The sequence below is a fragment of the Trichomonas vaginalis genome, chromosome III (assembly GCF_026262505.1).
Source record: "Trichomonas vaginalis G3 chromosome III, whole genome shotgun sequence".
NCBI classification, from domain to species: domain Eukaryota; phylum Parabasalia; order Trichomonadida; family Trichomonadidae; genus Trichomonas; species Trichomonas vaginalis.
In genome coordinates, this window is record NC_067205.1 from 4241261 (window position 1) to 4263764 (window position 22504).

General features: G+C 34.9%; 9 protein-coding genes and 5 pseudogenes across 14 annotated transcripts, besides 3 other annotated features; 8 read left to right on the forward strand and 6 right to left on the reverse strand.

The window, feature by feature from the left end:
• Window positions 1–18786: part of a mobile genetic element that runs on past the window's edge.
• On the forward strand, window positions 1564–1848 carry TVAGG3_0639180 (uncharacterized protein; the record flags this gene model as incomplete). Its single annotated transcript, XM_051241169.1, has 1 exon — window positions 1564–1848. The coding sequence occupies one exon, from the start codon at window positions 1564–1566 to the stop codon at window positions 1846–1848; it is 285 nt and encodes a 94-aa protein (XP_051087756.1).
• TVAGG3_0639190 (uncharacterized protein) lies at window positions 1878–3101 on the forward strand (the record flags this gene model as incomplete). Its single annotated transcript, XM_051241170.1, has 1 exon — window positions 1878–3101. One exon carries the CDS (start codon window positions 1878–1880, stop codon window positions 3099–3101), a length of 1224 nt encoding a protein of 407 aa, XP_051087757.1.
• Window positions 3151–3570, forward strand: TVAGG3_0639200 (protein of unknown function, DUF4108 family; the record flags this gene model as incomplete). The annotated part of the gene is made up of 1 exon (XM_051241171.1): window positions 3151–3570. The coding sequence occupies one exon, from the start codon at window positions 3151–3153 to the stop codon at window positions 3568–3570; it is 420 nt and encodes a 139-aa protein (XP_051087758.1).
• TVAGG3_0639210 lies at window positions 4078–4622 on the forward strand (annotated as a pseudogene). The gene has a single exon. A coding segment is annotated over exon 1 (545 nt).
• TVAGG3_0639220 (protein of unknown function, DUF4106 family) lies at window positions 4665–4946 on the forward strand (the record flags this gene model as incomplete). Its single annotated transcript, XM_051241172.1, has 1 exon — window positions 4665–4946. One exon carries the CDS (start codon window positions 4665–4667, stop codon window positions 4944–4946), a length of 282 nt encoding a protein of 93 aa, XP_051087759.1.
• On the reverse strand, window positions 5179–6082 carry TVAGG3_0639230 (annotated as a pseudogene). Its single transcript has one exon. A coding segment is annotated over exon 1 (904 nt).
• On the forward strand, window positions 6689–6889 carry TVAGG3_0639240 (uncharacterized protein; the record flags this gene model as incomplete). The annotated part of the gene is made up of 1 exon (XM_051241173.1): window positions 6689–6889. One exon carries the CDS (start codon window positions 6689–6691, stop codon window positions 6887–6889), a length of 201 nt encoding a protein of 66 aa, XP_051087760.1.
• On the reverse strand, window positions 6953–7539 carry TVAGG3_0639250 (annotated as a pseudogene). The gene has a single exon. A coding segment is annotated over exon 1 (587 nt).
• Window positions 8630–9214, forward strand: TVAGG3_0639260 (uncharacterized protein; the record flags this gene model as incomplete). The annotated part of the gene is made up of 1 exon (XM_051241174.1): window positions 8630–9214. One exon carries the CDS (start codon window positions 8630–8632, stop codon window positions 9212–9214), a length of 585 nt encoding a protein of 194 aa, XP_051087761.1.
• TVAGG3_0639270 lies at window positions 9247–9940 on the forward strand (annotated as a pseudogene). The gene has a single exon. A coding segment is annotated over exon 1 (694 nt).
• On the reverse strand, window positions 9990–10253 carry TVAGG3_0639280 (uncharacterized protein; the record flags this gene model as incomplete). Its single annotated transcript, XM_051241175.1, has 1 exon — window positions 9990–10253. The coding sequence occupies one exon, from the start codon at window positions 10251–10253 to the stop codon at window positions 9990–9992; it is 264 nt and encodes an 87-aa protein (XP_051087762.1).
• Window positions 12583–12807, reverse strand: TVAGG3_0639290 (phage tail repeat-like family; the record flags this gene model as incomplete). The annotated part of the gene is made up of 1 exon (XM_051241176.1): window positions 12583–12807. The coding sequence occupies one exon, from the start codon at window positions 12805–12807 to the stop codon at window positions 12583–12585; it is 225 nt and encodes a 74-aa protein (XP_051087763.1).
• TVAGG3_0639300 lies at window positions 13358–13757 on the reverse strand (annotated as a pseudogene). The gene has a single exon. A coding segment is annotated over exon 1 (400 nt).
• Window positions 18011–18472, reverse strand: TVAGG3_0639310 (phage tail repeat-like family; the record flags this gene model as incomplete). The annotated part of the gene is made up of 1 exon (XM_051241177.1): window positions 18011–18472. A coding segment is annotated over one exon (462 nt), but the record flags the coding sequence as incomplete, so codon positions are not given.
• A 246-nt stretch (window positions 18787–19032) lies between the features above and the next one.
• Window positions 19033–20664: a mobile genetic element.
• Window positions 20665–20701: 37 nt separating this feature from the next.
• Window positions 20702–22388: a mobile genetic element.
• Window positions 22389–22504: the final 116 nt, after the last annotated feature.

Consider the following 22504-nt stretch of genomic DNA (forward strand, 5'->3'; position numbering starts at 1 on the left):
AAGCAAAGAAGTTTACAAAACCAATAGCACTTTTCACGGAAGATGCTCTTTTGAAGATTCGTTCGATGAAACCTGCTGGGGCTCCTCAGATTGGCATAACGACAGCTTCCATCGAGCAGATTTTGGCAGCAGGTCAGTAAGTTGTTCTTGAACTGACTTCTCTCCGTCAAATATTGACAGTACGCCAGTTTTGATATAATATTGTATTATAAACTTACCTTTAGAAATATCGGTCAGTTTTGTTGTTATATTTTTGTCTGCTTCAAGAACTTTCACCATTTCAGTTATACCAACTTTCTTTGCTTTATGAAAATATTTTGGTTCAGCAAAGACTGCTATTCTATAACATTTTCCATTGTTTGTATAAAGAACTATTCTGTCAATGATTGTATTGTTTGTGTGTGTAAACTTTGTTCTGCTTCAATTCGAAGAGATACTCAAATACGTCCATCTTTTTATTCTAAGTAAAATGTCATTTCCGAAAAATAGAAGCGTAAGTGTTTCAAAAGGTTTAATGGCGGTGGCAGATGTGAAGTTAAATTCACCAACTCAAACAAACAGTCAAAGTGTTGTTGTCAATGTCAAAGAAAGAGATGTTGAAGTGGGGAAACCATACGAAGACGAAGATGGTATAACAATAGTTCCTGTAAAAGAACAACCAACATACCTGAAGTTAGCAGAGACTTAAGTTCTGTTGCAGATATTCGAAACGACTACCAACAACTTAAAGACAAACTTAAAACTCAGGAGAAGATTTGTCAAGCTTTGGTATAATGTTAAACTTGGTCGAACACAACCCTGTAAAAGTGAACTCATATGTCATCGCACCTCATGAAATTTTGAAAGAACTATTGAAACTTTTGACAGAGGCAGACGATATAAACATCAAAGAAATAGAACCCGACGTTAGTTGCTGTGGTGTTTCATATAATGTCATTGACAAGATATACGTTATGAAAGGAGGTGAAACGTTGAACTTAAAATATAGTTTCCCAGACGTCATAAAAATATTTGACGACCACAACATTTCATTAAAATTTACTTGCTAAGTAAATGGCAGAAGACATAGTGGTTTATACTATTACGACTAAAAACCCTGAGTCATATAATTCTATAACAACAAACTTACAAAGTCCTCAAGGACGATATTGTAAACTGACCTTAAACACATGACGACTAAAGCCTGTTTTGCTCTTTTGACACCAGAAGACTTTGTTTGTTGTGAATGGTAAAAAATACTTCTTTGAAGATACTTACTCAGATATACCACCAACAGGTTTTGTTGACTTATTTAATACTTTAAGGACGGATGTAACATGTGCTGCAACTAGAGCAGGTTTCATTATGTTTGGATGTCCGACTGAGTTTACTATAAACGATATGAGCTATAATACAAAACTTATATCTGGTTTTTACTACCAACAGTTTCCTATAACAGGAAAAGGTGTCATACAAGGTGTCTGTTCCATTGACTTTAAGTACACCTATTTATATATTGTTTCAAACTTAGGTTCAAAGTGCTATTCGAATGTCGACAGAAACTACTATGACCAAAAGATACTCATGCGTATAAACAACACTTTCTCTGCTGGTTTGCCTATTGTTCATTCGAATGCAGAGTTTTCAGCTTTAGTAAACTCAAACACTTTAGCAAACATAAACTTAACCTTAGTTGACGCAAACTTTGTTCCTGTAAAACTTTTATGTCCTATGTATTTGTCAATGACGGCAGAAAGTTTCGAATTGGAAGATGCAACTGGTGAAAGTATTGTACTACAAGAACAACTTCAACAACAAATAGCTCAAGAACAACAAATGCAACAAATGCAACAACAAAGTCAAGAATAAAAAAAATATTTTTTTTTATTTTTATAAAAATGTACAGAATAGACGTTTCAGATTTTTATGACTTCCAAGCGTTCAGAAATATGTGTCCATTTAGAGACTATAACAAAGCAGTCGAGAATTTGAAACGTTTAGTCATTTATGTTGACTCTGCCCCAGAATGTTATGTCATGAAAGAATGGGATGTTGTCTTTAACAAACCAAGAGCGACAATAGTTTCAGAACAAGAATGTAGACAGAAACTTAAGAAAATAAAAGTTGTACAGGTTGGTATGAAGATGTTAGATGCTTGGGATATCTTATTGTCGAAGTTAGAAGATTTTTCAGTTCGTGGTATAAAGTTCTATACACCATCTCCAAACTTCTATTCTATCTTCACTGGATATAAATACGAACAAGTAGAATGGAAAGAAAATGTTATAGAAGCTTGGTTAGACCATGTCAAAGAAATTATATGCAATGGAAACGAAAGAGTCTATGAGTATATCTTATGTTGGTTTGCAAACATCTTACAATATCCAAGTGCTAAAAATGAAACTGCTCTCATTATAATTGGAAAACAAGGAACAGGTAAGAACACTTTCTTTACAGATATTTTGTGCAAACTGTTAGAGGGCTATTCGAACCCTAATATGACAAACTTAGAAAACATCTGCGGTAAATTTAACTCTTCAATAGAGAATATGAAACTTATAGTATGTAACGAACTTCAAAGTATAGATACAACAAAAGTTTTGAACTCAGATGCTTTGAAGAGTCTTATAACAGACAAAGTTGGAGTTGTTGAAAGAAAATATAAAGACCAAAGAGTTTGTGAAAATGTTGCAAACTTCATTATGGTTTCAAACAATACTGTTCCGATGAAGTTAGAAAGTTCTGACAGAAGATATGTAGTTGTCAGAACGTCAGATTCTCATATGCAAGATACAGAATATTTTGACGACTTAGCAGAAACTTTGACATCTGACTTTTACAACCACTTGTTCTCATATTTTATGACATTAGATATTTCTAAGTTCAATCCAAGACAAATTCCATATACCGAAGAGAGACAAACATTGTTAGAAGCAAACAAGAGTGTATATGAACTGTTTATAGATGAGACTAACTTTGAGTGTTTAGATGAAAGGTCATTGTACGATGAATATAAACAATATTGTCAAGAATATGGTTATATGGCAGCGTCTAAACGAACATTCTTGGCAAATGTCAAAAATCTTTTAGACATACAGAACGGCGTATATACAAAGAAATAATTTTTATGAGTAAATTTTAAAAAAAATATTTTTTTATCCGATAGAAAAGATGACGAAATATATTTCAGTCAACAAGTACATGTCAGGACTTAAAGAAGAACTAGACCCATTCATATATTTGAATGTTTACTTCTACCATTTTGAAAAGTCTACATATGACAAAGTTTGGAACATCGAACCCGTTAAGTTTGCTATTGTGACTAAAAATGGTGCGAAATTTGAAGACTTAGACATAGAAGGTTTGTTAGCAGTCAAAGAAAATTTTGACAGAAAGTTCTCAAAACTCGAAGAAGGCAAAGCATACAAACTTGTTATACCTTATGAACCAAAGAAAGCAGACGACTATGAATATTATGAGTCTAAGATAGTTGAAGTTCAAGGTAAATTGGGTAAAAAGATTTTAGAGTCTAAGCCAGTGTTTGCTCCTAAAGAGGAAGAGAACATTGACATTGACCCAGAAATGTTCTAAAAATAAAATTTTATTTTTACATGTCAAATTTCTTTTTCTCTGGAATGGTTCAGGTTCTTTCTTCTCTTCTTCTACTTTCTTTTCTTTCTTTCTTTCTTTTCTTCTTCTTCTTTCTGGTGGAGTTATGTCAAATTTCTCGAACCATATTTATGTAAAAGTTCTTTGTCCTTTAATAGCTCTTCTATTCTGTTTTCTATTTCATCTTCAAGAACAGCGCATGTGTCTTCTTTGCATTCTAAGAACTTTTGTTGGACTTCATCTTTCCAATCGGCGTCATCTCTGTCAACAAGTCTGTCATTGACAAATTTTAAGACTGCTCTTTGTAATGTTTTATGGTTCTTGTCATATTCCCAGAAACAGAACTTTAGAACAAATTCACCTTTCTTGTTTACACTATGTAAGATTTTATGGTCGACAGAAGTTTTGAGTCAAAAGCTTGTCTCGAATATAGATAGCGAAATCGCTAGACATTTTCTAAAAGATAAAAATTTTAATTTTTCTAAAAATATGTTAGAAAAAAAGTTTGCTGACATTGACAAGAAATTTGAGAATGTTTTAAACAAGAACAAGAGGAAGTTAGAAAATGCTCAGATAAAACCCATACATGACAAGTTCTTATTTGCTCAGAATGGTATAACAGGTCTAATTGCACCACCTGGGTCGGGTAAGACTTTCACTTATCTTAAAATGGCTGCACAACAACAAGAACTAGATGAGAAGAACCCATTCTATGAGTTAGTAGTCATTTGTAGTACTTCTGGTCAATTTGACCAAACCGTAATTCGTTCAAAGATATTATAAAAAGTCTAAGTTAGTATGTATAAAAGACTCTGAGTTGTTAGATTGGATAAAGAAGTACCAAAGAAGAGTTTTGAAGTACAATGCTATAAATGAGTATATAAATTCTAAGTTTAAAGACCCAAATGAGGAAATGCAGAGAATATTAGAGAAGAAACACTTCAGAAACAAACAGAAAGAGATAGAATACATTTCGAAGAAATTGCAATCTTACGATTGGAAGACTTACCCTCATAGATGTCTTCTTATCTTAGATGATTTGCTCTCATCCTTTGTTAAAGAACAGAGAACAAGACATGTGTCGAATTCTTAAGAAGCTCAGACACTTTAACATCTCAGTTGTCATTTGTGTACAGACAGCAAAGAGTTTAAGTAAGGATGTAAAGAGAATACTTACTGATATCATACTTTTCCCTGGATTGTCCGAAGACGATTTCATGGAACTTATGAAAGAGTCCATGGCAGGTAAGTTTGACAGACATGAACTATGGGAGAAGTACAAAGTCATACAAGACCCTCATACTTCTTTCAGAATTCACATCTACGCGAACAAAGTTCAAATTGTAAAAAGTCAATAAAAATAAAGAGTTTTGTGCTGAATTCAATAAAAATATATTTTTAGGGTAGATGGGTATATCTAACCCGATTTCTAACCTCATTTCTACCCCATATGTCCTTACTGAAAAAGTACGTGTTCCATATGTCATTTTACTCAGAATTTTACTCAGAATTCAATAAAAATATATTTTAGGGTAGAAGGTTAGATATACCTCTTTTCTACCCTTTTCTACCTCATTTCCCCCAGTTATTTTATAAGCGTTTTACATGGTAAACATTGTGAATTCGTGAAATTCTAAACAATTTCGTAGCTTCTATTTCTTCTGTCAGTACATCGAATGTTTTAACATGCCGAAGGTTTCTTTATATTCTTCTTGACATCTGAAGAAGGAAATCGTCAGCTGTTGGATAGTTTTTGTTCAGAAATGTCAACATGTCCATTTTATCTTCTGCTGGTTTCTCTACTTCTTTCTTTAAGTCAGCATAGTCGTTTCGCATACGTTCTATCTCTTTGACGGAGTAGTTATATTTCCTCATTGCTGCTTTACATTTTGAACATTGTGGGTTCATTTTAGCATTGTACATTGAAATCTTACCTGCTAGTATGACTAAGGCGTCAATTGCTTCTTTAACTCAAAAGTTGCGGGTTTTATCTGTTCGTTCCATACTTACCTCTTCTATCTTTATCTCTTATCTGCCATACACATTTTGCAACTAACGAAACAAAGTTGTCGTAGGTCTTAAACTCAGATTTGTATATGTCAGAGATGTTCTTATATACCATGTCGCAATCTTTGTCCATGACTTTGTGGTTGCAATGAAATCCAAGAAACTCATAGTTAACCTTTCGTATGAACTTCTTTATTTCTACTGAGTCAGTTGCTTTGACTTCTATTTCATCGAATTCTGGAATAGTAGCTTTTGTTGTTGGATTTCAGGCAATTTGGGTAAATGGTCAATAATATCCTGCATTTCATAAAGATACTGTTCATTTGTTTCATCTTTCGCACAACAGTCAAATACTTGTTAAAAGTTCTTGCTTTATCTTCTGGATTTTTGTTTCGAAAGTATATGAAGAAGGAATGAAGCTTTTCATCTCTACTAACATTGAAGTTGGGTTCATGACTAACGAGTTTGGTGCTGTTGTTGCTAACATGTTCTTACAATAAAAATAAAAAATATTTTTTTAAAAAAACCAACTTTATTTTTTATTTCGGGAAAACTCATGACAAATTCAAGAGGGTAGAAAAGAGGTTAGAAAAGAGGTTATATCTAACCTTCTACCCTAAAATATATTTTTGCCGAATTCATGAGTTTTGGTTGAAAGAATACGGTGGAGCCAAAAGTGGCTCGACCTCAAAACAAGCATTTTCTGTATAAAATTCATGAAAATTCATGAGGTAGAAAAGAGGTTAGAAAAGAGGTTAGATATACCCATCTACCCTAAATTATATTTTTGCTGAATTCAGCAACAAAATTCAAATTGTAAACGGTTTAATAGAAAAAGTGTTATTTTTTCATGTCCGAAGACTCGAAGGTGCAACACTTCCAAAATACCGACGAACTCAGAAGAGCAGCATGGCAGTATGTTCTTGACAACTTCTTTGAGTTCTCCAGGACACCTTGGAAAATGCTGAAGAACTCCGACACAGAGAATTTGGAGAAATTGCACTCCAATACTACCTTGACAAACAAAGGGTAAACAAAGGGTAAAAAGGGTAAAATAAGACTAAAAACTTAACGTTTAAAAAGTGACATTTTTATGAGCTCCGAGTCACCGAGAAAACTTGGTCAGATGTTAGCAGCTTACTTCCCTGAGGAGGATGGAAGCGTTACATACGTAAGGTTCAAAAACAACGAACCTGGAATTGCGTACCAAATTCGCAATTACATGACCATGGAAGAGTACGAAAGGTTTCTACAAGAGAAACCAGCTCTAAACAACTCAGAAAAGAAAGAGTAAAAAGTTTAACTCGTAATTGTTTATTTTTTTACTTGTATGGGCAAGCTGCAAGAATGAAGTCGACTATCTCGTCTTTGTCTTGACCAGTTGGACTGCTCTTGCGAGTACGTCTGTTTTGCGGTCTCCAGCTGGTGTCTGACCTTCGTAATTGCGCATGTTCTTGAGAGCTCCAACTGTAAATGGTTGTAGGATGAAGAGTCTCTCAGACTGCTTGAGGTAGTCTTCACGGTCACGAACCGAATCTGTGGTACGAGTCGAATCGGTCGACCTTAGGGAAGAGACTGAAAGCCTGTCATCTTCCATAGGGGCTGTGGCATACTCTTTGCGTAAACGGTTCAGACCTTCTTCGAACTCTTGGTCTCTCTTCGATTGGGATTGAGATTGGAATTGGGGTGGAGGGTTTGACATGAACATCCAAGGGTTAGGGAAGTAAGGCATGGGTTGAGGAGGGTAGTTTGGAAAGCCTTGTGGTGGGTAGTAAAGCCTTGTGGTGGGTAGTAACCTTGAGGTGGAAATTGGTAGTAATTCGGAGGTCCTTGTTGGAACTGAGGTTGCTGTGGGTAGCCTTGTGGAGGTGGAACCTGTTGTGGTGCTGGAGCATGCTGTTCTTCTGGCTGTGGAACGGGTTCAGTAGGTGGGACGTCGGACATTCGTTTGTGTCTTAACCGTCTTTGTTCTGAAACAATATAATATTGTCTTGAAAAAGTACAACATTGTCTTGAAAAAGTACAATATTGTCTTGAAAAAGTACAACATTGTCTTGAAAAAGTACAACATTGTCTGAAAAAGTTCAACATTGTCTTGAAAAAGTACAACATTGTCTTGAAAAAGTACAACATTGTTCTGAAAAAGTTCAAGACTTGTTCTGAAAAAGTACAGCTGTACTCAAATTTGAGAGACATTGTTCTGAAAAAGTACAACATTGTTCTGAAAAAGTACAACATTGTCTTGAAAAAGTACAACATTGTCTTGAAAAAGTACAACATTGTCTTGAAAAAGTACAACATTGTCTTGAAAAAGTACAATATTGTACTGACTCAGTATGGAGCTTGACCCCTTAGACGAAGCAATTTATCTAATTGAGGTAAATGAAACCGTGAAGGAATATCTCTGCAAGTGCAAACCAAGCAAGTCCATTGGCTTCTGGTTGTCCAAGAATAGTGTCTTAAAGTTGGAAATTGAAACAGGTGTTGCAATTCAAGTTCCAGAAGGCACTGCATTCGATGATATTAAGGATGTGAAGAAAGAAGCCCTCTTGAAGTTCTTCATGAAACGTCCTTGGATACTACTTCCATATCGTGAGAGCCCAATTCCACGAATTACACAAATTCTCAGAGCACTACTTCACTACTCTGGACAGCCGTTCTTCATAACCTCAGAAGGCGACATCCAACCAATTCAGTAAACATCTCATTTTAACTTCACTTTTTTTATGTTTTTACTCACACTCGTACTCAACAGGTTTGTGTACAACTATTTCAACTGTGAACCTTGTATTGACCGGTCTTCCTGCAAATGCAAGTTCGGTCAATACACAATTTATGGTGGCAAGAAAGACAGTGGGGAATGTTATTCTGACATCTGTTGTTGCGCTCGAGAGAGAATTGAAATTCCAGACCCAACTCCAACACCAACACTCAAGTTGCCGAAGACTCATGTGAAGAAGAAGCCTTCTGGTAAGTTTCTTATAGCCATCTATATGGCACGCTTTGAGTAAAAACATTTTTTTTTCTTTTTTGAATGAAGCAAGTTAAATTCGTCCCACACCAATCTCAATGGACCGATGAAGAGTTTCAAGCTATGGTTGAAGGTGTTGAGAACGACATAGACGGCGAACTTGAAGGAGCTCAAACCACAATTGCAACCAAAATTGCACAAGTCAAGGAACAGATAGCTCCACTTAAAGCTACCAAAGCTACTCTTGACCTCATGGATAGTTACCGTTTAGAAGTAAAGAGTGGAATAAGACAATTAAAATTAAAACTTCTAAACTACGAAGCTATACTCCAAAAGTTAGCAGAAATGAGAAGACTTTACCAGAGCTACTTACATGTAAGGGACTTACCTTCAAGCAGTCCGACCAAAGATGAATTTTCTGACATTGTCCCAATTTTGTCCGAAAGTCAGCTCAGATGTTTTGAACTGCTCCCAACATATCCAGAATATGAACGTTTGCCTGAACTCTTCCGCAATCTCAAAAAACGTTTTTTGGTTCTCATGTTCGAAACTTTTATCGGAAGAGACAACAAACGTTCAGAAGAAGAACAAGATATTATTTTAAACTTGTTGTATGACTTAACCGTCATAACAAGCTTTTTGAAGTAAAACCGTCATTCTCAAACCACTTCATTTTTTCGATGTCCGAACAAGCACCGAAGCCGAACACAATGGCAGATGTCCTTTCAATGTTGCCAGACAAGCGCCCAGTTCAAATTCAAATTTTGAATTTGAAAGCTCATCTGACAAACACCGTTAAGACTCTCCAAAGTAGTCTTATGGAAGAGATGACCAAGCTCAAAGCCGATGTCCTCATGAACCAAGCTTCCAATGAGAAATGCCTGAACGATTTGACGGAAACCTTGCGCATTACGAGAGAGAAACCGAGACCTTGCCAGACTCATCTACCGTTTCTTCGAAGAGATAGACGCCATCTGGAAGGTACTCGGAAAGGACAGAACCTCCAACACCGTAATTCGTGAGTACCAAATTGAAGAAGGAATTGTCGAGGAAGAAGAGAAACACGAAGAAGAGGAAGAGGAAGAAGAGAAACACGAAGAAGAGGAAGTTTGGGCAACCCTTGTTGCGGATGACGGTTATGAAATTTCCCAACCCTACCCATACCAAATCCGCAACAGGGAGACAGGCAAGGTTCTTACCCCAGTCCTCAACAACTTGGGACACTTGAACCTTACCCTTCGGAATCGCGGTTCAATTTCCATGGGCAAGCTTGTCGCAATTCAATGGGTTCCAAATCCAAACAAGAAGACGAAGGTCAGACACATTGACGGTGACAAGCTCAACAACCGTAAGGAGAACCTCGAGTGGTTCTAAGAGTAAAAAAATTTTATTTTAGGGGGAAACCCCGAGTAAATTTAGGTGTTTAGTTCATTAAGTGGGTTAAATTAAGGGTAATTTGGACAATTAGCTCCCGACCTCTGAATTGGACTCTTTCGTCATCCCAGTTGCGTAGGAGGTCGTCCCAGAGGAGTTGGTAGAATTGCCAATCCAAGGACGATTTGTCCTCCCAGGCATTGAGGATGTACTGCTCGTAGAGTTTCATGACCTCTGCCTTGCACCAGACACCCTCTCCCTTGGAACGTAAGGCTTCTTCGAAGTGCTCGAATGCGATTGGCTGCGGGACCATCTGAAATGACACTTTTTGTCCGTTTGGTCAATGTTCGTGTCTCGTGTCATAGTCGACGAAAATACAAACAAACAGGTTATATATGAGTTTGAGACCAAGAATGGTGTAACTCGACCTGTCCGATTCAAATTCGAATAAAAATTTTTTATTTCATGCAATGTTTTATTTCTGTGCCGTCTTCAAGTATGCCCCAGTACTTACGCTTGGAGAGGACATGAACTTCGGTGAAAATTTTGTCCAATTTGAATTGACCCATCTTTTCACCGACCATTCCCATTTCAATGAGTTTGTTATAGCCTTCTTCGTTCGTCATGAGTGCGTCAATGTTCTCATAGTAAACCTTCACTTTGGATTTGACTTCGGAGAAGAATTTGTTGTAGTTGTCAAGGACTGCCTTTGCGAACTGAGGATAGGACCAATGTTCGACAATAGGTTTTAATGTGGTTACTAAGCCACTTTGACCTTGAGTGAATTCGTACTTCAAAACAAAAGGAGAAAACCTTTCAACAAAGTTGTCGACCTTCTCATAATGTTTACTCTTCATCTCTTGAGGTTTCTTAATGGAATATCCCCATGTCGAATTCATAAGCAATTTGAGTGTCATTGCAAGTTTGGGGTTTGAAGCTTTCCTAATATCATACAGTTGTTGTATGACTTTTCCAACTGTATAGTTCCTTCCCGAGAACTCACCATCTTCGTTTGGAATTCCAGTCGGGATATATTGGACAAACCTCATGTACGCAGCGTTAAGGTCGACATAGTATATCTTTTCATATGAGTCAAACTTGTCGCAACCAATCGGTCCAGTTTGTGGAAATTCAAGTGAGTCTCTTATCTTCTGAGAAACTTCTCCTGTTATCTCATAAACATCGTCGAAGCAACCTGTTTCATATAAAACCTTCTGACCTAACTCAGATGCTCTCCAATACAATTTGACGTCAATTGGATGTCTCAATGGAAGTTTGTTTATAGCATCTTGAAGTTCTTGCAACCTCATTGGAAGTTCTTCTGGTTCAGGTTGGTATCCGAACAATCCAACTCCTTTTGGAATTGTGTACTTCTTTTGTACTAGAACTTTGTCTGGAACAACTTTTGGTCTTGCTAACAATGAAAAGTTTGTTTCGTCTTTTGGTACAAAAGTTTCTGTCAGCTTGTCATCTGGAATTGGTTCCAACAAACCTTTCTCGAAAAGAATGTTTACAGCTCTGACAATGTTGCACTTGCCTTTTCCGAACAATGGGTTTGTAAGACTTTCGTTCAACATGAAGTGGTTGTGGACAATTACAATCTTCAACCATGGTAAGTCTTTGTCAACAACATAGTCGTCATGTGAAGAACCTTTAGCTGTAGGTATGTTGACTCGGATATTGACATTTGCCAACGGTGCAATTTTTGCCAATTGACCTCTGAGAATGTACCTTGTTTTCACACATGACTCAAGATACTTCATCTTCTCATCTGTAACAAGACCAGAGTTCCTGAGACATGTAAGAATGCAAGGTTCATTGACAATTGTTTCAATTGAATTGTAAATTCCATACCTTGTCAAGTCAATGTCAGACTTATTTATGAAGGGGAAGTATCCAGCATGTTGTCTGACTGCTTGAGGGTTAGGTTCATACCATTCAAATTTTACACTTGCAATTCCTTCAATTGCATTCAAAATGTCTGAGTCGGAGTCAAACATTTGTTCTCTCTTTGTAGTCTTGAAAGCGTCAAGAAGTTTTGCAGCTGTTTGTTCATTGCCATGCGCATAGTATATATGACCATCCAAATCTGTTATGGTCAATCTGAGATTGTATCCTTTCTTATTTCCGTCTTGTATGGCAGCAAGTACACCCATGAAGCCTTCTTTGTTCTTTCCATCGTCAAAGTTTACTGTAAAGGTTTGACCAGATGTAATTTTACTTCTAACTTCACGGTACTTTTCATATGCATATCTTGTTCTTTCCATGGGAGCATGTGCATCTTCACCTTTTCCTTTTTTCCTTCTCAAAGGATGCAATTGTTCGTCATGTTTCCAGTAGAATCTGGCAAAGCCGTCGTGTCCTTCAACTTGAGGTTCAGAAACATTGAAAGGTATGTTCATAAGACGTTCTTCTTCTAACCTCTCAAGTCTGTTTGGATAATTGGCGCGCGCGGTTTCCAAGTCCATCTCATAGGTCAGACCAGCCAGTTTGTCATAGACTTTTATTGGCTTTCCCTTCCTATATTTAAACTTCTTCGAAACTTTCCAACCATATCTTTCTAACTCTGCTTTTATTCTAGCAGATTTTCTATCCATTCTATATGGGGGCATTTCTATAAAAATAAAAAAATATTTTTTTCTTTACTTTACATAACCGCCTGCTGCCATAAGTCTTTGACGCCAACCCATACCAGCTAATGAAGGTTGAGTTGGTTTAGTTTGGAAACTAACCTTTGGTTTTGGTTTATCTTCAGTTTTTGGCTCACCTTCTTCTATCGGTTTTTCGTCACTTTTTGGTTCACCTGACTTTACTTCACTTGCAGGTATGGTTGTGTCGTCAACATCTTCATAAATATCATATGCCATTTGTTTTTGTTTTCCTTTCAACTTTTTGTGTTTGTTGTAAAGTTTAGAATATTTCGACTCTAAGTCAATGAGATGTTCTATAATGAACTGTTGGTCAGTGAAGTAAACTTTTCCATCTGTTGTCTCGAAAGCTCCTTCAGACTTCAATATTTTATTTGTGAGAGTCTGTTTCTTTTTTGAGATACTAGCCGTTCCATTTCTATGAAAAGTGACTTTATAGTTAGGGTTTGTATTTCCAGACCTGGCACTTTCTATTATTGAATTTTTCTCTTCATCTGTAAGTTCTTTGACAGGTTTTGACAATGGTTCTGAACTTTTTGTTTGTGGTGTCAAATCTACCGTTTCAACTTCTTCGGTCATTTCATCTCAGTAAAAATTTTAGTTTGGTTTGTTTTCAACTGGTTGTTGTTGTTTTTTAAGTCGGTCTAAAACTTCCTGAGGTATAGGAGACTTGACAAACACGTGGTTGTGTAACTGCTGGAAGTCGACAAATCCATCTTGAACCCATTTGTCTCAATGCTGTATTGTTCATTTCATCTCAGTAAAAAATTTACATTCCCCAAGTTTGAGGCGGTTGAGGTTGGTTGTTGTTTACCCATTGTTGTGCATGGTTATATCCTCTGTTAAAGAATCTTTCACCTTGGTCCATATAGTGTCCTGCTTGGTTATAGTAGTCATTTGCTTTGTTATAGTAGTTTCCTGCTTGTCTTCCTACATTGTCCATCCATCCTTGAACTTTTCCTCTTGTTTCAGGATTTGGAATAAGATTTGCTGCATCTCGTGCTACCTCCCAACCTTTCTGTACGTTTGTATAATAGGTTGTGCTTTCTCTTTCAGTATACCTAATGTACTCAAAATCTTCCTTCCAACTCCAAATACACCTCTGGCTATTGTTCCACTGCGGGCAAAAATCTGGATGCAACTCCTGCTAATGCGCCAAATAAACCCATTTCTTATAGGATAAAAATGACGAATCCAAACAAGGACCCTATGTTTCTAAAGCAACAAAGAAAGCACTCATGGTAAAAATCTTTAGTTCAACACCAAATGCTTGGTTTATGGATATCTTGGAAAACATTCCGAGGTATAGAGAAGATGGACCACCATACTGGCTAATATTTGTCGGTCAAAACACAAGATACTGTGAAGCCATACCATTACAGTCCAAAAATATTTTAGATGTGAAAACTGCTTTGACAATATTCGTTGACAAATACCATCCAACAAAACTGACATCTGACTGTGAAAGTTCTTTCAAATCAGACGATATTAAAAACTATCTGCGTTCAAAAAATGTAAACCAATATTTCATTGTCGACCAAAACCATTCTGCTCTTGGTGTCATTGACAGTTGTATAAAAATCTTAAGAGACTTAAATCAACCACAAGGTGGTGAAGTAAATGAAATGTCATATGACGACAAATATAGACACTTCTCCATGGCAAAGATGAGACAAGTTTTAAATATTTACAATAGCCGTAAACAAAAAGGTTTGGGAAACCACTCCCCCGAAGAAATGAAAAACAACCCTGACTTAGAGAAAGACTATATATTTAATAGTTTAGTCAAAAGAGACAAACAAGAAAGAATGCCAGGCTTCAAACTTAAGAAAGGTGACAAAGTAAAAATAGAAATACCTAAACGCGACCCATATGAAAATACTATTGACTATGACAACAATGGGAACCCGACAGGTACTCGCATTCGTGTTCGTAAAAATAGAAGAAAGTATACAAGAGAATATTATGAAGTTTTAGGCAAACATGGCAAAATGTACAGACTGCAAGCAGAAGATAAAACTACTATTGTCAGACCTCGTTTCAAACTTGTTAAGGTTCAAGGTGGTATACTTTCAAAGACAGTTCCTAACAAATATAAGACAACTCCTGACGAATATGCTAAAGAAGTTGAAAATGACGACTAAGCAATTCTATACCATGCGTAAACTGTCATGTAAGGTGGCATATAGTCTTTACTCTGTCCCGTTGTTTCCGAATATCCTGTAATGCGATGTGTATGGCTTCCTCCTCCCTGAGTGTCATCCCAGTAACAATTTATAGCAAACTTAACGTCGTCTTTAACATCATATCCTTTACCTTTTGTCATTCCTGTCCAATCCCAATATCTATGCTTATGCCAACCTGCTTCAGCTGTAGTTAAATTTATGTAATGACTGTGTGCAGGTAAGTTTTCACCTGAAATCGTTTTACTTCCACCTGTTTCCTTTGAAGAGTTTGCACAATACAAAAACCTGTCGACTATTTGAGTCCAAGTTCCGAGACCAAGTACTACTTCTGGTCTGGTAGAGTTCATTGACGTGTAAATAGAACCTATAGGATATATTGTTTGAAGTATTTCTGTCTTTAATGTTTGAAGCTCTGTTTTGTCTGCTTTTTTATATAACTTTTCTTCAAGTTCATTTACGTCAGAGATGCTATGTCTATGATATTTTTGTGGGTATGTTCCTTCTGTCCATGCGAAAATACGTTCTTTTGTTGCATCTACATATCCTTTTATCCATGTCGAGTCTGCTTTTGTATTCCTTAACTCTGTAACACCTTTCTCAAGCTCTTTCAACTGTTGTCCATCTTCCATTAAACCTCTGGTATGACTTGAAACCGTTTGTGCCAACATATCTACAGTTTCTTTGTCAGCTTTAAGGTCTAAACATCCTGAAACCCACCCTGTATTGGCTTTACCTTCTAAAATCTTCGATGTCCGTTCATTATACCATTCAACCCTTTCTTTAATTTCATTGTCTTTTTCATCCACATATTCCTTATCTGCCTTCTTCACTAACGCACTAGCCACGCATGCTAACTCATCGTTAACATATGTTTTGTCAGCTTTCTTTTCAACATCCTCTTTTGTTGCATATGTTGCATCTGCTCTGTCATGTTCTTCTTGAACTTTTTCAATGACATACTCTTTGTCAGCTTTGTTGTCAATATCTGCTTTCAAAAGAAGTTCATCTATAGGTTTCTCGTTTAAAGTTCCTTTTGTTGGATTTATACAAACAGTATGGTTCTTACTGTCTTGAAATAGAAACTCATCTGTCAATGGGTTTAATGTCAGTTTTAAGTTTCCTTCTTTCAATGACTCAGATATCTTAGAATAGTTTGAAAAGTTTGTTGTGTTCTTATTTAGAGCTTGCAAAATGAGTTGTCGGTTGTGTTTTATTTCTCTCATAGACGCTGTTTCTTCGACATTTTTATTCTAGATAAAATATGCTTTCAATAGAAAAAGAAAATTCAAGAGTTGCTACAACTAAACCATTAGATGAACTTTTTACGAATGTCGGTCAAAAGTTTGAGACAGAGACCGTAAAGCATGAAGGCTATCGTTTTGACTACCCGTTAAGATGGTTAAGAGACCCATCCGTCACAAAAGCTATTGGCTTTCGTAGAATGAAGTTCATTTCAGAAGCCATACATGGTTCCCATTTACGGTCGCTTTTGAAGTTCGATACTATAACAAAGAAAAACATACGTATGAGAAATTTAACAGGGAAAACTTTTACAAGTAGTTTGCTTGTAACTTAGAAACAACTCTTCAAGCTTTTCAAGAAAAAATAAACGATATCTATCTCGAATATGCAAAACAGTACAACATTGACGAAGGAGAGTACCATCTCGATATTATATATGACAGAAAAATGCAACTGTTAAAATCAATAGAATAGAAGACCTTGGAGAAGACGTTTATATTTCTACAAAATATAACAACTTGGCATGGTATAGATTTTTGAGGATGTTAAATCAGCCTGCAGAATATCCAGTACACCCGAACTTTTATGAAGTCGAAAAACCCTTAATGGAACATATGAAAATGTTTTCGACTCAGATGCTATTATAGTTCATGCTTCATTTTCTGGTGCACAAAACTCTTTTTTATGCTTGGCAAATGACTTTTTACGAAAAACCTACAAAGTTATACGAACCACCAAGTGGAAGTATTTCAGACTTTCAAGTATGGTTTACTACAGATGGAAGAAAAAGAATAATTCCATTATACCACGCGTTTTACTTAGAACTTAGTTTCATATACAACTACTATCGAACGGTTAAAAATATAATTTTTTAATACGGTTGAGGTGTTGGATTTGGTTGCCAACTAGACTGTGGTGCAGGTTCAGGATGTTGTATAACAGGAGCTTGTTCTTCTGGTTCAGGGTCTTTAGGTATAATACCAACGAACTGACCTACTCTTTTACCAATATTTTTTGACTCCGTTCCAAATTCCTCTTCCTACGGTTTTTATTCCATTCCATATACCTCTTCCAACATTTCGAAAGAAGTTTCCTATTCTTCCAAAGAAACCCATTTTACTATATGTAAAAATCTAATGTCCGCCTAGTCTCTTACGTTTCCTGTTGAGTTCCATAGCATTCTTTAACTGGAGCTCATACATTCTGTTTTCTCCTCTGGTAGAAAACATATTCTGGGTCAACTCCTGTGTTCGCGTCATCTGCATAAAGTTGTTTATATATCCCACTTCAGGGTTTGTATAAAACTCTTTCCATCTCATATTTGCATACCATGGTGGCAAACCTAACGCAGCGTCATTTGACATGGCAGTTTGCATTTGTACATCTGTTGGCACTTGACCATAGTTTGCCATGCAGTTTGTATTCTAACTTCATTTGGAATATTCTCTGGGTTTGGTTGTCCAGGTTGCTGTGCATTCGCTAAGTTCTGTGCGTCCATTTAATATTAGATAAAAATATCTCTTACGAGTACATATGCTGAACATTTGCAGGCATTGGTTCATCTTCATATTCTCTATATCTTTCTGCCACGTCAAATAAGTAAATGACACAATGGAAAAAACCTAAAACAAGTAGTCCTATTTCAAACCACATTTACTTACTAATAAAATTTCTTTGTTATGACACTTTCTCCAGTTTATAGGACCTCTCTCATATTCTATCTTATCGTATCTAAACTCATAGTCATGTATGTCCTCTAACCATCTCATGACACTTTCCAAACCACTTTTATCGGATGTAAAGTAAAAGCATGGATGGTTATGTAAAACGTCTAAAGTTTCTAAAGAGTCTCTCAAAGTCCAGTCTACTTGGTATTGAAAATCCCATGTGTTATAGAACGGCGGGTCCACTATAAAGAAAACATTTTCCTTGTCTTTATATTTTTCATACAACTCTGTCCAATGACATCTCACAAACTCTATACCCTCAATATATTTTTCTATGTTCTCTTTGAAAACATTTGTATAGTTAAGATATAAAACTTTTGACATAAGTGTTTCAATGTCATGAACTCTTATAGCACCACTATATAATAGTCTAGCAGATATACTATCCCAGTCAATATACTCTGCCTTTTTCAAAACCTCTCTGACAGTATTTTTCTTATCTAATGGTATACGTTCCATCTTACCTATAGGTATCTTTTCTTTTAACTCTTTCAATATTTTGTTTGTGTCTGGTATATGTTTGAGACGGTTCATATAGTTGTCGAAGTCATTGCATATAATCTTTGAGTCAGGAAATATTGTATGGCACAAATGGGATATATAGAAACTTCCACCGAACAAGTCTACAAATGTTAGACCATTCGGTAGTTTCTTAAGTTCTCTCAATAGAATATCTTTACATCTACTCTTATTTCCAAAGAAGGGTAACGGTGGTTTTGTAAAATTCATTTTATATATATAATAAAAATGTTTTTTCCTGAAAAGTGACAGAAAAGTGACAAAACATGTACGAAGAAGTCTTGAAAATTCAAGAGGGTAGAAAAGAGGTTAGAAAAGAGGTTATATCTAACCTTCTACCCTAAACATTATTTTTGTCTGATTTTACGAAGAAGTCTTGACAAAACATGAAAACATATATAATTTGTGAAAAGCTCCTGGAAGACCCGTATATAAGAACTTCATTTATACTAAACATCTTCGGGGCTAGAGGGCACGAAGTGCCTGGAAGCCCCACTACCTTTTTTTTTTTTTTTTTTTTTTTTGATTGAGGTCGACAAGAATTTTGATACTTTTACTCTTATTTATTTTATATATCTATAGTGTCAAATTTAACCTGACAAAGATAAGTTGAAAGTCAATTTCTGAACCACTATTGCAGAAATATTCCATATATTCAATTCAATATATTTCTGATCTAAATGACATTACAGTTCAGCGAAAAAGGTGTCGATGGTGTAACAAACCTATAGAAGTCTTAACTAATGAAGTTTTAATAATAAACTAATCGAGGCAAACCCAAATTTTAGCTAAAAGTGACAGGAAAAAAAAGTTTAGTATTAAAAAAAGACCGATGAGAGCTTCGTTCGAAATATAGAGGGAACTGAGAATGCGCAACCATTCTCAGGGAATATTGGATGCTATTCCCGTTCCCTCTGTATGGAAAATTGAGGTTTTCAAAGGGAGTTAAAATAATATCAAATTTATACTAATTTACTTCAAAATACAAAAGTATTTGACAGCTAAAATTAGTTACTTTAGCAAGCCTATCAATACCCTTTTACGATTATTGCTACTTTTTCGAAATAAAAGTAAAAACAAATTTATACTAATTTACTTCAAAATACAAAAGTATTTGACAGCTAAAATTAGTTACTTTAGCAAGCCTATCAATACCCTTTTACGATTATTGCTACTTTTTCGAAATAAAAGTAAAAACAAATTTATACTAATTTACTTCAAAATACAAAAGTATTTGACAGCTAAAATTAGTTACTTTAGCAAGCCTATCAATACCCTTTTACGATTATTGCTACTGCTACTGTTTTCGAAATAAAAAGAGTAAAAACAAATTTTTATAACTAAAATTTACTTCAAAAATACAAAAGTAATTGGACAGCTAAAATTAGTTACTTTTAAGCAAAGCCTATTCAATAAGCCCTTTAACGAGTTTTTTGACTACTTTTTTCCGGAAATAAAAGTAAAAAAACAAATTGTAATACTAGATTTACTTCAAAAATACAAAAAAGTATTTTGACAGCTAAAATTAGTTACCTTTTCGGCAAAGGCCTGATCAAATAACCTGGTATTACGAATTATTGCTACTTTTCGAAATATAAAGTAAAAAACAAATTTTATACTAATTTTACTTCAAAATACAAAAAGTAACTTTGACAAGCTTAAAATAAGTACTTTAAGCAAGGGGCCTATCAATACCTTTATTACGATTTTTGACTTAAACTTTTCGAAAATAAAGTAAAAAACAAAATCTTATACTAATTTTATTCAAAATACAAAAGTATTTGAACAGCTAAAATTAGTACATTTTAGCAAGCCTATCAATACCCTTTTACGATTATTGCTTAACTTTTTCGAAATAAAAGTAAAAACAAATTTATACTAATTTACTTCAAAATACACAAAAGTATTTGGTGACAGCTAAAATTAGTTACCTTTAGCAAGCCTATCAATACCCTTTCTTTACGATTATTGCTACATTTTTCGAAATTTAAAAGTAAATAACAAATATTATCTAATTTTACTTCAAATACAAAAGTATTTGTACAGCTAAAAATTAGTTACATTTTAAGCAAGGGCCTATCAATACCCCTTTACGATTATTGCTACTCTTTTTCGAAATAAAAGTAAAAAACAATGTTATTACTAATTTATTCCAAAATAACAAAGTATTTGACAGCTAAAATTATTACTTTAGCACAAGCCCTAATCAATCCTTTTACGATTATGCTACTTTTCTTCGAAATAAAATAAAACAAATTTATTTATCAAAAACCTTTTTTCTTAGTAAAAAATAAACGAAAATTTACCTTAATTGAATTGATGGAAATATGCAAATTTAAAAAAATAATTAAAGGGAAGCCGGCGAGCGAAAGGCGATCGGGCTTTAGTAATCGATAGATTTTTCGATTTTAAAGTCTTTGGCTTATCCATGAGGCTATTTATTTAAGAAGTTCCGAAATAAGTGACACCAAAAAGTGACACTTTCGAATAGGAGTAAATACCATTAAAAAAATTACAATTTAAAAATTTCACAAATAAATAAAAATAAGTAAATTTTTTTAGTCAATTAAAAATTATTCTTTCTTTTTGGAAAATACCTCCAAAAATATCTTCTCTGAAATGTTTCTTAAAAATATAAACCATGGGGAATTAAAACAAATTCATTACATTTCTAACTATAGTAATACTAAAACAATTGCATTGAATTTCAAAGACGATCCTTTTAATGATGAGTAAAATTGGAATTTTGTATCTTCCCTCATATATTGAGACTGGAAGTTTTTCTTTCAGATTTTGCCTAGGCTATACGGAAAAATTTAAAATGGAATTCCCCCAAATGGTCTTGGATTCTGACAAAAATTAAACTTGGTATAAAAACGTGCACTTGAAACTTCTCTTTTCAATTTTGTTTTTTATAATCTGTCAATCGGCTCGCCGAATTCCTAAATTGATTAGGAATACAAACCCTGTTTGGAAGTTAAATTAATGTTTTTTACATACGATAAAACTAATTGAGGATGCAAAAAACTTCTTCTAAAAAAAGATTTTGGACAAAATACATCAATTCTTTGGTATATTTCTCAACGCAGCCAAACTCGTCGATATTTTATTCTTTTTAAATAAAGATTCAGACAACCGTTATTCCACAACGGTATTCATTTTGGTCTGGCAGGCGGGCTAATCCCACTGTTGTTTTAATGAAGTCCACCTGCGTGTAAAAGGTATTGATTGAAAATTCCAATTTGATCGTTAATGAATTTATCAAATTTAATGTGCTCTTTATACGTTTTTGCAGCATTACGTTCTTCTGTGCAACACGATTAATAAACAGCAAAATGTTCATAAAATTTTTCGACCTTATAATTCTAATCTCTCTGCATTCCGAATCCTGTAATCTTTGAAAAGAAGATTCTTTTTATAGTTCGCGCTACCTTACCAGTAGGCGCGCACGCAAAAGAATATTATTGCACTCCGAAAATGAATTCGTAACCTCCGTTTGAAAAATGTTTTAGTGGCCACAAGTCAGACCTGATAATTCAGGGTTTCTGGTGTGAAGTTGTTTCCAAAAATATTACTAAGCAAAAAGGAAATAATTTTCAAAAATATGTATCTGGATATATTATAAAAAATATAACACAGGAAGGGAATAGAATTGGGAGTATAGCAAAAATTTGGTAAGCAATAACATAAAAAGGGAAACATGAATAATTAATTTTAAACGTAGAGTCTAAAGTGATAAAAATTGGTGGTTTTTTCATGAATTATTGAGAGGGCATCATGTCCTCAATTAGTCAGAGGTACAATAAAAACCAATTTGACTCATGGAAAATCAGTATTCTTCAGCCTTGAATTGTCAAACATAAATAAAGGGTCATCATCGTTCATCTTTCCGCCACCCTTGATTAAACGAAAATAGGTTTTTGTAAAGATTGAAAATGATTTAAAGATATGTTCTCGTAAAGGACCTCAATAAGATCTTTTTGTTGTAAAATTAATATTTACAATTGATTGATATGGCAGTTTGTTTTGTCATAGTCATCGGCTGAATACAAAGTATTGATTCTTAGTATTTTCCAAGCGTTTTTGTTCACTTCTGCTGATTTGCCATTAAGGGGACTTCCGTGATATTTTTTAGTCGAATGAACACCAAATTAATTTATAGAAATCAAGCACGGTATGAGCCACCACTGATAGTGTTTATTTTGTAAATGTTGCTTGGGATAAGAGTCGCTGCAGTTGAAT